The sequence below is a fragment of the Myodes glareolus genome, chromosome 1, assembly GCF_982192425.1.
Source record: "Myodes glareolus chromosome 1, mMyoGla1.1, whole genome shotgun sequence".
NCBI lineage: Eukaryota > Metazoa > Chordata > Mammalia > Rodentia > Cricetidae > Myodes > Myodes glareolus.
Genome location: NC_142026.1, coordinates 67,557,155 through 67,570,244, shown reverse-complemented (window position 1 = coordinate 67,570,244; position 13,090 = coordinate 67,557,155). Strand labels below are relative to the sequence as shown.

Below are 13,090 nucleotides of genomic sequence, written 5' to 3'. Positions count from 1 at the left end.
GGCCTGATGGGTATAGAGGGCCCCAGGAGCCATAGCCAGAACATGGCTTAGGTAGGTGCTTCTCCAGCTGTTGTTTCCTACCTTCTGTGGAAGTTCTGGGGAAAACCCCAAACCAGAAGCACTCAGAAGTTCTTACTCTAGGAGTCTTGGTTTGCACCCACAGTTAACACTGGTTGAGCCCACATCAGGCCTAATGATGTGAGTGCTGGCAACAGCAATGACCTTGACAGGCCAGACCCTGACCCCAGATAGCAGTGACTCAGAGTTCACAGGACTGGAATATGGGGGAAGAAGGAACTGAGGAAAACTGAGGGAGCTGGCAGGGAGGAAGGAGCAATAGATGATGTGAGGAGTCACTGTGATGGGTCTGGGAAACTCATCTCTTTATTACTGGACCCTGAACTGAAGTTCCCATGGCAGTGCTAGGCTGCTGTTGTCTCATAAGAGCCACTGGCATCTGGGAAAATACATTTTTATTTTGTCACACCATAATAATACTATGTCTCTGGCTCCCTCTCTTCTTTTTCTTTTTACACATATTTTTGTTTTCTGCTTTTTGTTTTTTTGAGACAGCGTTGAACTCACAGAGATCCACTTGCCTCTGCACCAATATGCCCTGTAATTGTATATTACACTCTTGTAATGCGTGTCACTTGAACACTGCACTATCCTCATGCATCCCTGTGTGAGTGTATGAGGATACTGGGCTCCTGTATGAGAAAGTTCTGGGCTCAGGATGTCGCCATACTCAGTATATTAGTCAGCTCTGGTTCAGGTGGGGTTGGGCTGTGAGCAGAAAGTTCTGCTCAGCCTTCTGTGCTAAGGCCTGGGTATGGCCATGACAGGCATAAGTATCCTGCTTCCCTCTGTCACCATGACTAGCCCCATTTTTCCTAACCCTGAACAAGCTGAAGAATGATTTTGTAGGGCAGGTAGCCTCTGGTGACACCTGTGATTCTCTCCTCTCTTCTTCAGGGACAAGAGAAAGATGGGGAAGAAAGAGACAGCAAGGAGAGCAGCCAGTACAGAAAGCGGAAGAAGCGGCCCCAGCCTAAGGCCCTGTTTGCCCCTCCTGCACCCTCTGCCCTTGGGGAGTCAGGCCCAGGAGGGTGCCACCAGAGCTGCCTACGCTCTCCTGTGTTCCTGGTCGACCACCTCCTGAAGGGCTTGTTTCAGTGTTCTCCTTACACACCACCACCCATGCTCAGCCCCATTCGTGAGGGCTCTGGGCTGTACTTCAACACCCTCTGCTCCACATCCCGGGCTGGACCCCATCTCATCAGCCCTATGCTTGGTGAGTGAGGCCAGACCATGATTCTGACCCAGACTAGATGCACCTCCTATGACCCATAATCACTTCATTTTGTGGTGCCTGGTCCAGCCAATTTTTCCAGTGTTGTATGTGCTTGCTCTGGGGACTCAGTACAGAAACACAAGACCATTCTTGGACCAGAACCTTCTAGATGTTTTTTTAACAGCCAGAAAGAACACATAGATGCCATTTAGCTTAATCACCCTTCTGTTTGTTGTTATAGCCACCCAGCTCCCAAATAAATACACACATGGAGACTCATTCTTACTTATGAATGGCTGGCTTTAAGTTGGTTTATTTCTAGCCAACTTTTTTTTTAACTTAAATTATTCCATCTATCTTTGCCTCTGGGCTTTTATCTTTCTCTAGTCTGTATACTTTTCTTTACTTCTTACTCCATGACTTGCTGTGTAGTTGAGTGGCTGGTCCCTGATGTCCTCTCCTTTTTTTTTCTGGCTCCTTGATCTTTTCTTTCCAGATTTCTCCTCCTATTTATTCTCTTTGCCAGGTAGCCCCGCCTATCTTTTCTCCTACCTCACTACTGGCTGTTCAGCTCTTTATTAGACCAATCAGGTTTTTAGATAAGCAAAGTAACACAACTTCATAGAGTTACACAAATGCAACCTAAAAGAATGAAACACATCTTTGTATCATTAAACAAATGTTCCACACATAAATGAATGTAACATCTTAAAATAGTATTTTACAACACTTACCTACATAGATTTGCACTTGCATGCACAAATACACACCTCCATTAATCAGCAGTGCCTGGGTTTGCCTATTGGTCTGCATGCTTATTCTTATACTAGTACCACAGTGTTTTGACCACTGGAGCTTTGTGGTCAGCTTTCAAATAGGTGTATTTGAGTTCTCCTATGTTGTTCCGTCTTCCAGGATTGTTTTAGCTGCTATGGGTTCATTGCATTGCTGCAGAATTTTAGGATCAATGGTGATTTTGATAGTTACCCTGTTTAATATGTAGATAAGTTGGGAAGTTTTTACCATACTAAATAATTTAGCCCTTTCTATCTATGATGGACCATCTTCCTATTTATTTAGATCTTGATGCACTTTGTCTCAATCATTTTTGCCAGCATGTGTCTCTCATATCTTTGCTTGTTTTTTTTTGTTTTGTTTTGTTTTTGTTTGTTAGTTTGGTTGGTTGGTTTTTTTATTTTTTTGTTTTGTTTTGTTTTTGCTTGTTGCCTTTTTCAAATAGGATCTATATACATCCCAGGTTGGCCTAGCACTCACCATCCTCCTACCTATGTCTTCAAAGTTGTGGAGTCACAGGTACATTCCACCATATGCTGTGCAATAGACATCTTTTCTTAGTAGTCCATTCAGATTTGTGCTCATGTAGTAAAGGTGAAGAGCAGAGACACCGTGTTCTCCATCTGATGAGCTTTTCCTGCTCCAGCTGTTTCCTAAGCAGGTGTGTCAGCAGACCCCATTCTTCACTGTTGTCCTTACTACTTTACACACAATATTATAGATATGGCCACAGGAAGTCAGGGAAATAGAATAAAGCAAGCACTGCCTGCAGCGTTTGCTTTACCCTTCATTGCCATTCCATGTCTTTTCCATAATTCCTGTGAGCCCATTACCATCAGGTGCTATTCTTTGTTTGTATGCATGCATGCACTTTCATATATATACAGGTGCACATGTGTGTAGAGGCTAGAAGACACCCTGGCTGGCATGCCTCTTTCTTTAGAGAAAGGGTCTTTCACTGGCCTGGAGCTCACCCAGCAGAATAGATTGGGTGTCAGTGAGCCTTGGGACTTTGTTTTGCCTCTCCAGCACTGGGACTGCAAATATGCACCATGACATGTGGGGTTTTTGTTTTGTTTTGTTTTCTGTTGTTTTACTATAGGTGTTCTGGGGATTGAGCTGACTACACCACTTTCACAGAAGCACAGTTTTGCTCCTTTGTGCTGTTACTGTAACATATATTTCTAGATATTTTAGGCCCATAATATACATTACCTTATGCAGCTGATCTTTAAATTAATTAGGAAAAGAAAATAAATTGCAATGATTACAGTGTCTTTTATAATTAATTACCTGAACAATCATTTCTGCCAGCACTTAACTTTAGAGTATAGAGCCACACCATTGCCTGAGCACTCTTTACAATCCCTTTTTAAAGGTAATAATAGCTTTAATGGCATACAACTCTCATACTCCGCAATTTATTCTTGTTTGTTTTAAGGAAAAAATCTCACTATGCAGTGTTGGCTAGCCTGGAACTCACTGTTCCAGTCCAGTGTAGAGCAGGCTGGTCTCACATTCGAAGAGATCTGCCTACCTCTGCCTCCTGAGAGCTGAGATTAAAAGTGTTCACTACCATGCCTAGCTTAATTTTTTAAATTATGTGGTTGTGTATGTATGTTTCGGGATATTATATGCATATATGAGTGCAGGTGCCTGTATAGTTTAGTTAGGAGCATTGGTTCCCCTGGGGCTGAAGTTATAGGTGGGTGTGAGCTATTTCATGTGAGTGCTGGGAACTGAATTTGGACCCTCTGCAAGAATAAACTGTACTTTTAACCACCGAGCCACCTCTGCAGCCCTACAACTTATCATTTTAAACTGCATAATGGCTAAGTGGTTCTTAGTAATAATACAGGACTATGCACCATCATCCCATACTTGCTTTTCAGGTATTTTTCTCACCCAAGAAAGAAACTCTATTCTCTGCCACCATTTTTTTCTCATCTTCTTGCCCAGGTTTGGGCTAAGCTCATCCACTTTCTGTCTCTGTAGGGCTGACTGCTTAAAAGGTTTCAAACACATGGAGTCACACAGTATGTGGTTCCTTATGCTTGGTTTCCCTCACTCTGTCGTGTTCAGATTCCATCTGTGCTGTGGGATGTCTCAGTTTTTCTCCCAAGGGTGAAGAATATCCCCACTGTAGTATTTCTCATAAGCCAAGATTGGTAGCAACAGATTTTTCTCAATTTTCCTTAAATCTGGGAATCTTTTTCATTTTACTTTTTAAGGTTAACTTTCCGGCATAAGACTTGTTTGACATTTATTTTCAGCACAGTGTTATGTCCCTACCTTCTGACCTCCAATTTCACGAGAAATTAACTATGAGTCTTATTGGAGTTCCCTTGCATAGGGTGAGGTGGTTTCGTTTTTATTTTGTTTTGTTTTCCCATTTTGCTTTTGAGATTTGAATCTTTGTCTTTGCACCCTTTGCCTTTGTGTTTGTCCTATTTAGAATCACGGATTCTTGGATGTGCATATGTTTCTCACTAAATCTAGGAGACCTTCTACCATTTTCTCTTTAAATATCTGTCCATTCCCTTCTCTACTGTCCAGTACATCTATCACATGTGGTTTCAGCATTCAGTTGTATCTACCATTGTCCATTCTTTTTCCTCTGCAGGTTCTTTATTCATTCTCCTCCAGGTTTGCTGATCATTTCTTTCTACCAACTCAGTCAAACCTGTTGACTTTAACATTGGTCATTGTACTTTTAAAATCTAGAATTTCTACCTCTTAAAAGTCATTCCTTGGTGAGAATTCATCATTCTAGTTTCCTTACTTTTGATAATTGTACAGTTTTTAAAATTCATTTTCTTAAATTACATCCATTTGTGGTGGGGCACATGTGGATGTCAGAGAATAACTTGTAAGAGTCAGTGCTCCCCTTCCACAACATAGGTCCTAGGGATCAAACTCAGGTCATCAGGCTGGGCAGCGAACATCTTCACCCACTGAGCTATCTAACAGGCCCTTTTGCAATTTCGTTAAGCCTGTGAGATACGTGTTGTGGGGTGGCCTCATCTTCATGTGGAGTATTTGGGAGAGAGTTTCAGTTACCCAAGCCAGGAGCTTATGGGGAAGAAAGTCAAGCTTGCTTGGGAGTCACGGGCTCTCAATCTTATCAAGAGGAAGTCAAGTTGTTTTTAATTTTTAAAAATATCTATTTATTTTATGTGCTTTGGTGCTTTGCCTGTTATATATATCCATGTGAGAGCATCAGATACCTTGGAACTGGAGCCACAGATGGCTATGAGTTGCCATGTGGGTGCTGGGAATTGAACCCAAATCCTCTGGAAGAGTAACTAATGTTCTTAACCATCAAGCCATCTCTCCAGCCACTCCTTTTAATTTTTAAGGCTTACATTTATTGGTTGACTGTATGTGTTTGTGCATATGTTCATGAGTGCCACGTGTGGAGGTCAAAAGGCAATTTGTGAGAGTCAGTTCTCTTCTTCCATTATATGGGTCCTCGGAGTTGCATCAAAGTTGTCAGGGTCTAGAGCAAGTGTCTTTATTCCCTGAGCAATCCCACTCCTGTTAACTTACTGGTTTAATGCCTGTATGTGGTTTTTATAATTTTTTACATTTATTTGTGTCTGTCTGTCTGTCTGTCTCTCTGTGGGTCTGTCTGTCTGTCGGTAGATACGTGAAGTGAGAAGGCAACGTACAGCAGTCAGTTCTATTTCCACCATGTGGGCCCCAAAGATTGTTCTAAGCTCTTCAGACCCAGTGGCATCTTCTCAGCTAAGCCTTCTCACCAGCCTCATTAGGTTTTTTGTTTGTTTCATTGCTTTTCCCAAGACAGTGTCTATGAATCATGGCTATCCTGTAACTCGCTATGTAGACCAGACTGGCCTTCAGCTCACAGAGATTGCCCGTCTTTGTCCCCTATGCACCACCATGCCAGGCAAATAGTTTTTGTTTTGTTTTAAATTACTGAGTTTCTTCCTCTGCTTTTTTCAGAAATATTTCTCCTCTTCTGTGCCTTACAACTTATTTTTCACCTATGTCCACAAAGGCAGATAGAAAGTCCTGAGAGTCCTGTCTTGTTGAGGCTCTTCCCTGTGTGTTTTCTAGACCAAGTGGACGGCTCCCTTAGCATCTGTGTGGTGAAGGATGACACTAAAATCAGCATCGAACCGTGAGTTGGGACACTTAGTGCCAAAGTCCTTCTAGTGAGGGTATTTTTTTTTACCAGACTGGGCTCCAAAGCCTCTTTTTCCAGACTTGTCTTCCCAGGGAGGGTAGGCCAGATGCAGATATTCACTAGAGAATCTGTGGGCTTCTTCTGTAGTGGGTCAAAAGTGCCCACTGTGTTACTTCTGTCTAAACTTAGACAGATGGGCTTGGGGTAGGGGCAGAGCTTCTTCTATGGACTTGGGTTTCTGGACAGAAGTGGTGACAATGTAGTGCAGGAGGATAGAACATTTGTGGGATGTGGCTGGAACAGATGGTCAGTATCACCATGTAGCTCCTTTTCCTGGACCCCAGGAGAGGCACCAAGAAATCAGAAATGAATAAGAGTATTCTGAAATGCCTGTGTCTGTTGGGTAATAAAGGTAATGAACAGCCACCATGTCTGAGAGATGGCAGTAAGCTGTCATGGAGCAGGCAGTGACTTTAAGCAGGGTACATGGTACATCTCTGCTGTTTCCTGGCTTAGTCATTTGAATCCCCATATGTTTATGTGGCCTCATTTCAGACATATCAACGTTGGAAGCAGATTTCAGGCGGAGATCCCAGAACTGCAGGAGAGGCTGCTGGCCAGAGTGGATGAGAATATAGCTTCTCTGGTCTGGAAGCCATGGGGAGATGTGATGACCAACCCAGAGACCCAGGACAGAGGTGTCTGAGGCTTTGAGTCAGATCCCAAGGCTCCTCCTTCCCCATCCAACTCCAGGAATTGTGCCCTTGGCCTGGCAGCTTTCTCCATGTTTCATGGCCCTGCCCCACCTCTGACTTACCAGTGCACGTGGCAGGCCTGAGTTCTATGGTTCCTCCTTGTTCCCTTTACTAACCTGCCCTTACATGGGGATGTAAGGAAAGGGAAGTTGACTAGGAACTCCTGTGCTATGGAGAAGGCTACTTCCCTGGCATATCCTGACTCCATTTCTTCTTCCTAATGCTCTTGGACTTTGCTGGAACTACAGTGATGGAGCTCTGCAATGTGGCATGCTCCAGTGTGATGCCAGGAGGGGGCACCAACCTAGAGCTTGCCCTCCACTGCCTTCATGAAGCCCAGGGCAGTGTTCAAGTAAGACCCTCTGCATCCTGCACTCCTGGGGCTGGGCATTCTGGGCCTTAGATTGCCTGGATGAGGGAAGGTGAAGGTCGGTGTCTGTAGTCATTTGAGGCTGGTATAGCAGAGTGGGGGAGTGGAAGCTTTTCAGTTATAGGATTTGTCTGTCAATTATTGAGTCTCCAGGATAGTGGTTCTCAACCTATGCGTCAGGACCCCTTTGTGTGTGTGGGGGGGGGGGGGTGTCAAACAACCCTCTTCTAGGAGTCACTTAAGATCATTGGAAAACACAATTATTTACATTACAATTCATAACAGTAACAAAATAAAGTAATAAGAAAACTAATTTTATGGTTGGGGGATGGTCACCACAAGGGGAACTGTATTAAAGGGTTGAAACATTAGGAAGGTTGAGAGCCACTGCTCCAAGAGAAGGGATTCTGGAGCAATGCAGGAGGACCAATGTTCAAGACCTGAGACTCAGTCCTGGGCCATGCTTTTTGCCAAGTTGAGGGGCAGTACCTGGCATATGAATATTGAGTACTCACTGGATGTCAATCAAGTCAAGGCACTTTTTTTGATTTAACACTTCATTGTCCTCTTCTGGGGACTATGAGTGGAAATTCTGTTTTGTTTTTATTTTGTATTGTTTTTATGGTTTTTCAAGACAGGGTTTCTCTATGTAACCTTGGCTGTCCTGGAACTTGCTCTATAGACCAGTTTGGCCCTGAACTCAGAACTCTACCTACCTCTGCTTCTTGAGTGCTGGGATTAAAGGTGTGTGCCACCCAGTGGAAATCCTCGTTTTCATTTTGTACCAGACTCTAGAAAGTCCATGTCTGGTAGTTCGTATTCTCACAGGGCTTATAAGAGAGACAAATTTTGTTTATAAATGTATTGGTTGAGGGGTGTGGTCACGCACACCTGTACTTCCAGCACTTGGAAGGCTTAAGGCAGGAGGATAATAACTTTGAGACCAGCCTGGCCTACAGTATGGGGTTCTGTCTCAAAAAGTCAAAGGCTAGTGGTATAGCTCATATGTGAGGCCCAGACTCCATCTCCATCACAGCTGAAAGGTAAAAGTACTCCAATAAGGAGTTGTAGTGAGGAGGCAAGCAGGCCTGATTTTCGTCCCGCCTGGCTCCCACACGGCTAGCTTTACACCCGAAATAACAGCACAAATTCTTCTGTCTACTCCACCTATCTAAGCTGCTGTCCTATCAAAAGTCAAGGCAGTTTCTCTATTAATTAACCAATGAAAGCAACACATAGAAAGAAGACCCACCTACATCAAGGAGTGTAGGAGAATAAAATGTAGTGTTTTGTGGATGGCACTCTTCTAGGCTCTGGTGGGGCAAGAGTATGTGCCTCACAAACCCACATACTGTTCCCTTCATGGAAAAGTCATATTTTGAAGGCAAAGATGATATTCATAGGGGTGCTTAGTGAGGTTATCATGGGCTGACACACTGCCCACCAGCCCAAGAACCAAGCACTTGTAGGTAGCCTTGAACCAGATAACTCTAGAGACATTTGTTCTTCAATGAAAGAAGAATGGAGACAGCCCCATTTCCCATACCTTATGAGTGACCCACGTTTGCTGTCCTTCCAGGTTGCTCTGGAGACTCTGTTACTCAGAGGACCCCAGAAGCCCCGGACTCACCCGTTAGCTGACTATCGCTACACAGGTAACTGGAGAAAGGGTTGTTTGATACTGAGGCCTGGCTGATACCTCCCAGGCCTAATGGTAAAGTGCACCTCTACCTCTATCCCTCAGCCTTCTTTTCAGGGCCTCTGCCTGACTTCCTAAAGGGGCCTGTTCTTTCCAGAGGGACTCTGCAGGCACTGCCTTGAATTCTCTAGACCCCCATCAGCCCTGTTCCATCGTTCCCTCAGAGTTCTTCCCAGCAAGACTAGTGTTCCTGACAGGGGCAGGAAATATGGACTCAGTTTGAGCAGCTGAGCACAGAAAAGCCTGGCAGCTTGACCCACCCATCCTTGGTCACCAAAGCCCCAGCCAGTTGCACACATCTATAACATGTGGATAGTGAGACCCCAGCTTTGTGAGATTTGGGAAGACTGTCTGAGGTTAATACATTATTGATGTTCATAATGGCAGTGCTAAAAAGTATGGTCCATATGTCAGTCAGGCTATGGTCCCTTGAGAAAAACATCTTCCCTGGCTGTGTTCCCGGCAGGTTCAGACATCTGGACTCCCATGGAGAAGAGGCTCTTCAAGAAGGCATTCTGTGCCCACAAGAAGGACTTTTACCTGATACACAAAACAGTAAGATGACAGAGGGTGGGCAGCAAGCCCTGCCTCACATACCTGTCCCTCACCTGCCGACAGCAAAACCAATTACTGCTGCCTTGCTTCTCATCAGTCAGTGTTGATCACTCCAGCTCAGCACTTGCTGCCTTCATCTGTCCTGGTTTACTCATGCGTGCATGTGCTGAAACACACATGAATGTACAACCTAATGCTCTCCTGGTTTTGTTTTTTGGTGGTGGTGGTGATTTTTTTGGTTTTTGGGTTTTTTGGTTTGGTTTGGTTTGGTTTGTTGGTTAGTTGGGAGTTTTTGTCGTTGTTGGTTTTTGTTTGTTTATTTTCTTGGTTTTTTGGGTCAGGGTCTTTTTGTGTAGCTTTGGAGCCTGTCCTGGAACTTGTTTTATAGAACAGACTGTCCTTGAACTCACAGAGATCCACCTGCCTCTGCCTCTCAAGGGCTCTCTCTTCTATTCTTACATAAACTATACCTAAACAAGGTGCAAGGCTGAGTATGTTTTACACATGTATGTTCCCATAGGACTCTCAAGACAGCAAACTTCTCTGTGATGTCCAGTACCTCCTCCATCCCTGGCAGCCTATTATACATGTCATTGTACCTTTCCCCATATCCCTGGTCAGCCTGGTCTGTAAGAAAGTTTGTGCTTGGAGTTTTGTATCACTAGGGCAGTCAGACAGCATATGCTCTGCTCTTCATCTAGCTGCTTATACCCAGCATTCTTACTTGGAAGTTCCTATGTGTTGCACTTATTAATAATTCATCCTTTCTGCTGCTAAATAATAGTCTACTGCATGGATGTACCACAGTTGTATTTAATCATTTATCAGTTGATGGACATTTGAGTGGTTTCCGGTTTGGGCAATTATAAAATAAAGCTGTTGTGAGTGTCATGTACAAAGTCAGCTCTCAGAGTTGTTCCCTGCACTGTTTGTTTGTTTGTTTTGTTTTGTTTGCTGGAAGGTGGATCTGCTCCTGTTACTCTATTGTGTTCAGGAGCAGAAGTCAGCTGTCTTTTTTTAAACTTGGTATTGTTTCCTACACAGAAGGCATGCTGCCTTGACTCCTAGTTTCTGACAACACGCAAGCAGTTTCAGATTCTTGTGGAGAAAGTGTGCTCTGGCGCTCACTGACAGTTAATTTCTTGGGAAAGTTTCCTTTTAGGCAGCTCGACTTTCCCTTCCTTCTACCTCCCTTCATCCTCCCATCTTCTTGGTGCTGGGAAGGGGATCCACATCCTCTTTCATAGCAAGAAATCTCTCTACCACTAGGTCCAACTTCTAGCTCTCTGTTTTGTTAGGTGTTTTTGCAGAGGTTCTTTCTTTCTTGAGATAAGGCATCATCACTGTATAGCACAGGCTGGCCTCATACTCTTCAGTCCTCCTGCTGGAATTACAGTCCTATATCACTCACAGTCCTGGCTCCAGAAGTCATGCTTATTTGTTGAGACAGGGTCGCTCTACATACTCCTGGTTGTCCTGGAACTCACTATCAGAGATCATGCTGCCTCTGCCTCCAGAGGATTAAAGACATGCACCACCACATTCAGCCCAGGAGTCATATTTTACAAGAGCAAGTGGCTGGGCCTGAGTACTCTCAACTCCATTGCACTCAGAGCTGTCCTTCTCATGTGGCCACTTCCCTGAAGGATTTTTGAGGCTTTGTTTACTTTGATGGCTGTGTACTAACCACAGAGGAAGGACATTCTGTGTCACTCCCAATCTCACCAAGTGTGGCTATTGCCCGCTGTAACATGGCAGTGAGCCTCTTCACTTGTGGATCTTTATGTGCCTTCCTACATGGAAGAAGCATGCTGCACTTAGTGCTGGTGACTAATATATGGCTTCAATTTGGACCCTTCACCACCTAGAAGGACCAAGATCCTTACCTTTGCCCAGCCATGGGCGGAGGTGTTGGAGAAGGGATTTCCAAGGTGGAGTTCACATGTGAGGTACTGCCCACATTCTGCTTCTGTGTCTTCCTTCCCACTAGATCCAGACTAAGAGTGTAGCACAGTGCGTTGAATACTACTACATCTGGAAAAAGATGGTCAAGTTTGACTGTGGCCGAGCTCCTGGACTGGAGAAGAGAGGCAGGAGAGAGCTGGATGAGGTAGAAAGGACTGAAGACAAGGTAGAGGATGCATGAAGGAGTGGCCTGGGTGCATCTTTGGTCTAGCCAGAGGCTGTGGGAAGCTCCTAAGGGAAGGTCTCCCTGCAGAGGACATGTTTCCACACAAGTGTCTTAAGTCATCTTTACCCCTTCTGCAGATCACGTGCAGCCCTCGGGAGAGACCCACCCACCGTCCAACTCCTGAGTTAAAGATAAAGACCAAGAGTTACAGGAGGGAGTCTATTCTTCACTCCAGCCCAAGTGCAGCCCCTAAGCGTACCCCTGAGCCTCCAGGGAGTGTGGAGAGCCAGGGCGTGTTCCCTTGCAGAGAGTGTGAGAGGTACTAGCCTTCCCTCTGGACCTCCACCCTCTTGTTTGACTTGCCTCCCAAGCTCCTCCAGCTCTGACCCATATCCTTGTGACTCCTTAGAGTGTTCGACAAGATCAAGAGTCGGAATGCCCACATGAAGCGCCACCGCCTCCAGGAGCACGTGGAACCCGTCAGGGTGAAGTGGCCTGTGAAGCCTTACCCTCTGAAGGAGGAAGAGGAGGAGGAAGAGGAAGAGCTGGGAGCTGACATGGGTCCCCTGCAGTGGTGACTCCTTGCTGGAAGCTGGTTTGCAAGAGGGGATCCAGCCCTTTGCCAGTACCCTGGGCCTCTCAGAATGTTTGGGGCACCCTTCCCTCTATCCTCTCAATGTCCAGCTTTGCTAGCAAGCTTGGCTGGCATTTGGACATGAACAGGAGAAGCTGTCACAAGCAGCTCTGAAGTCATGTGGGTGACCAGAGGCTCCATTCTTTCCTGGTTAATAGTTGCGTATTTGTAGTCCCATTCACTTGGAGCAGGGGATCCTGGGAGGCAGGTTTGGTCTAGGTGGCTTTTAGATCTGAGCTGTAGGCATGGGACTAACATTGGTTAGAGAGAATCAGTGAGGACACCTGAGATTCAATGAGCTGGGCCCTCCTCTAGGTGGGGCCTCCCTGCATTCCCATCATCCCTAGTCTTGCAATGATTGTATATTGTTAGGTGTGTTTTTTATGTGTCTGCTTGTATCTTATTAAATTGGGTTCTTAAACAGCTGTTTTCCAACTTCCCAGCCTGTGTGCTCTGCCAAAGCTTCAGGGCCACAGCTGGGGCCAAGAGGTGAGCAGGGAGAAGGTGGGCATAGTTGTTAGCTGTGCTCTGTTAAGCAGCACACACCAGCAGTTCCCAGTCTGTAGGTGGGGGACATACACACAGAAACAAAAACCCCTTCCTCATAGAGCTTTGTTTTAGGAGAAGACTTGTTAGCAGTTGTGAATGAGCACACAACCTCAACTTGCAAGAGAATAGAGAAGAGCCCTCTGCTTCACCTCCTGTGT

General features: G+C 45.1%; 1 protein-coding gene across 6 annotated transcripts in view; it reads left to right on the top strand.

Annotated features, from left to right (window-relative positions):
* The window catches only part of Znf541 (zinc finger protein 541), a 37,332-nt gene extending 24,526 nt beyond the window's left edge, over nt 1-12,806 (top strand). For all 6 annotated transcript variants that reach the window (XM_048431718.3, XM_048431716.3, XM_048431721.3 and 3 more), the window contains 9 exons: nt 976-1,294; nt 6,170-6,233; nt 6,795-6,937; nt 7,243-7,346; nt 8,944-9,019; nt 9,530-9,618; nt 11,609-11,749; nt 11,887-12,068; nt 12,159-12,806. In XM_048431718.3, the coding sequence (XP_048287675.1) occupies nt 976-1,294; nt 6,170-6,233; nt 6,795-6,937; nt 7,243-7,346; nt 8,944-9,019; nt 9,530-9,618; nt 11,609-11,749; nt 11,887-12,068; nt 12,159-12,327 (1,287 nt within the window). In that variant the 3' untranslated portion in view covers nt 12,328-12,806. The remainder of the gene's footprint in view (nt 1-975; nt 1,295-6,169; nt 6,234-6,794; nt 6,938-7,242; nt 7,347-8,943; nt 9,020-9,529; nt 9,619-11,608; nt 11,750-11,886; nt 12,069-12,158) is intronic.
* Nucleotides 12,807-13,090: the final 284 nt, after the last annotated feature.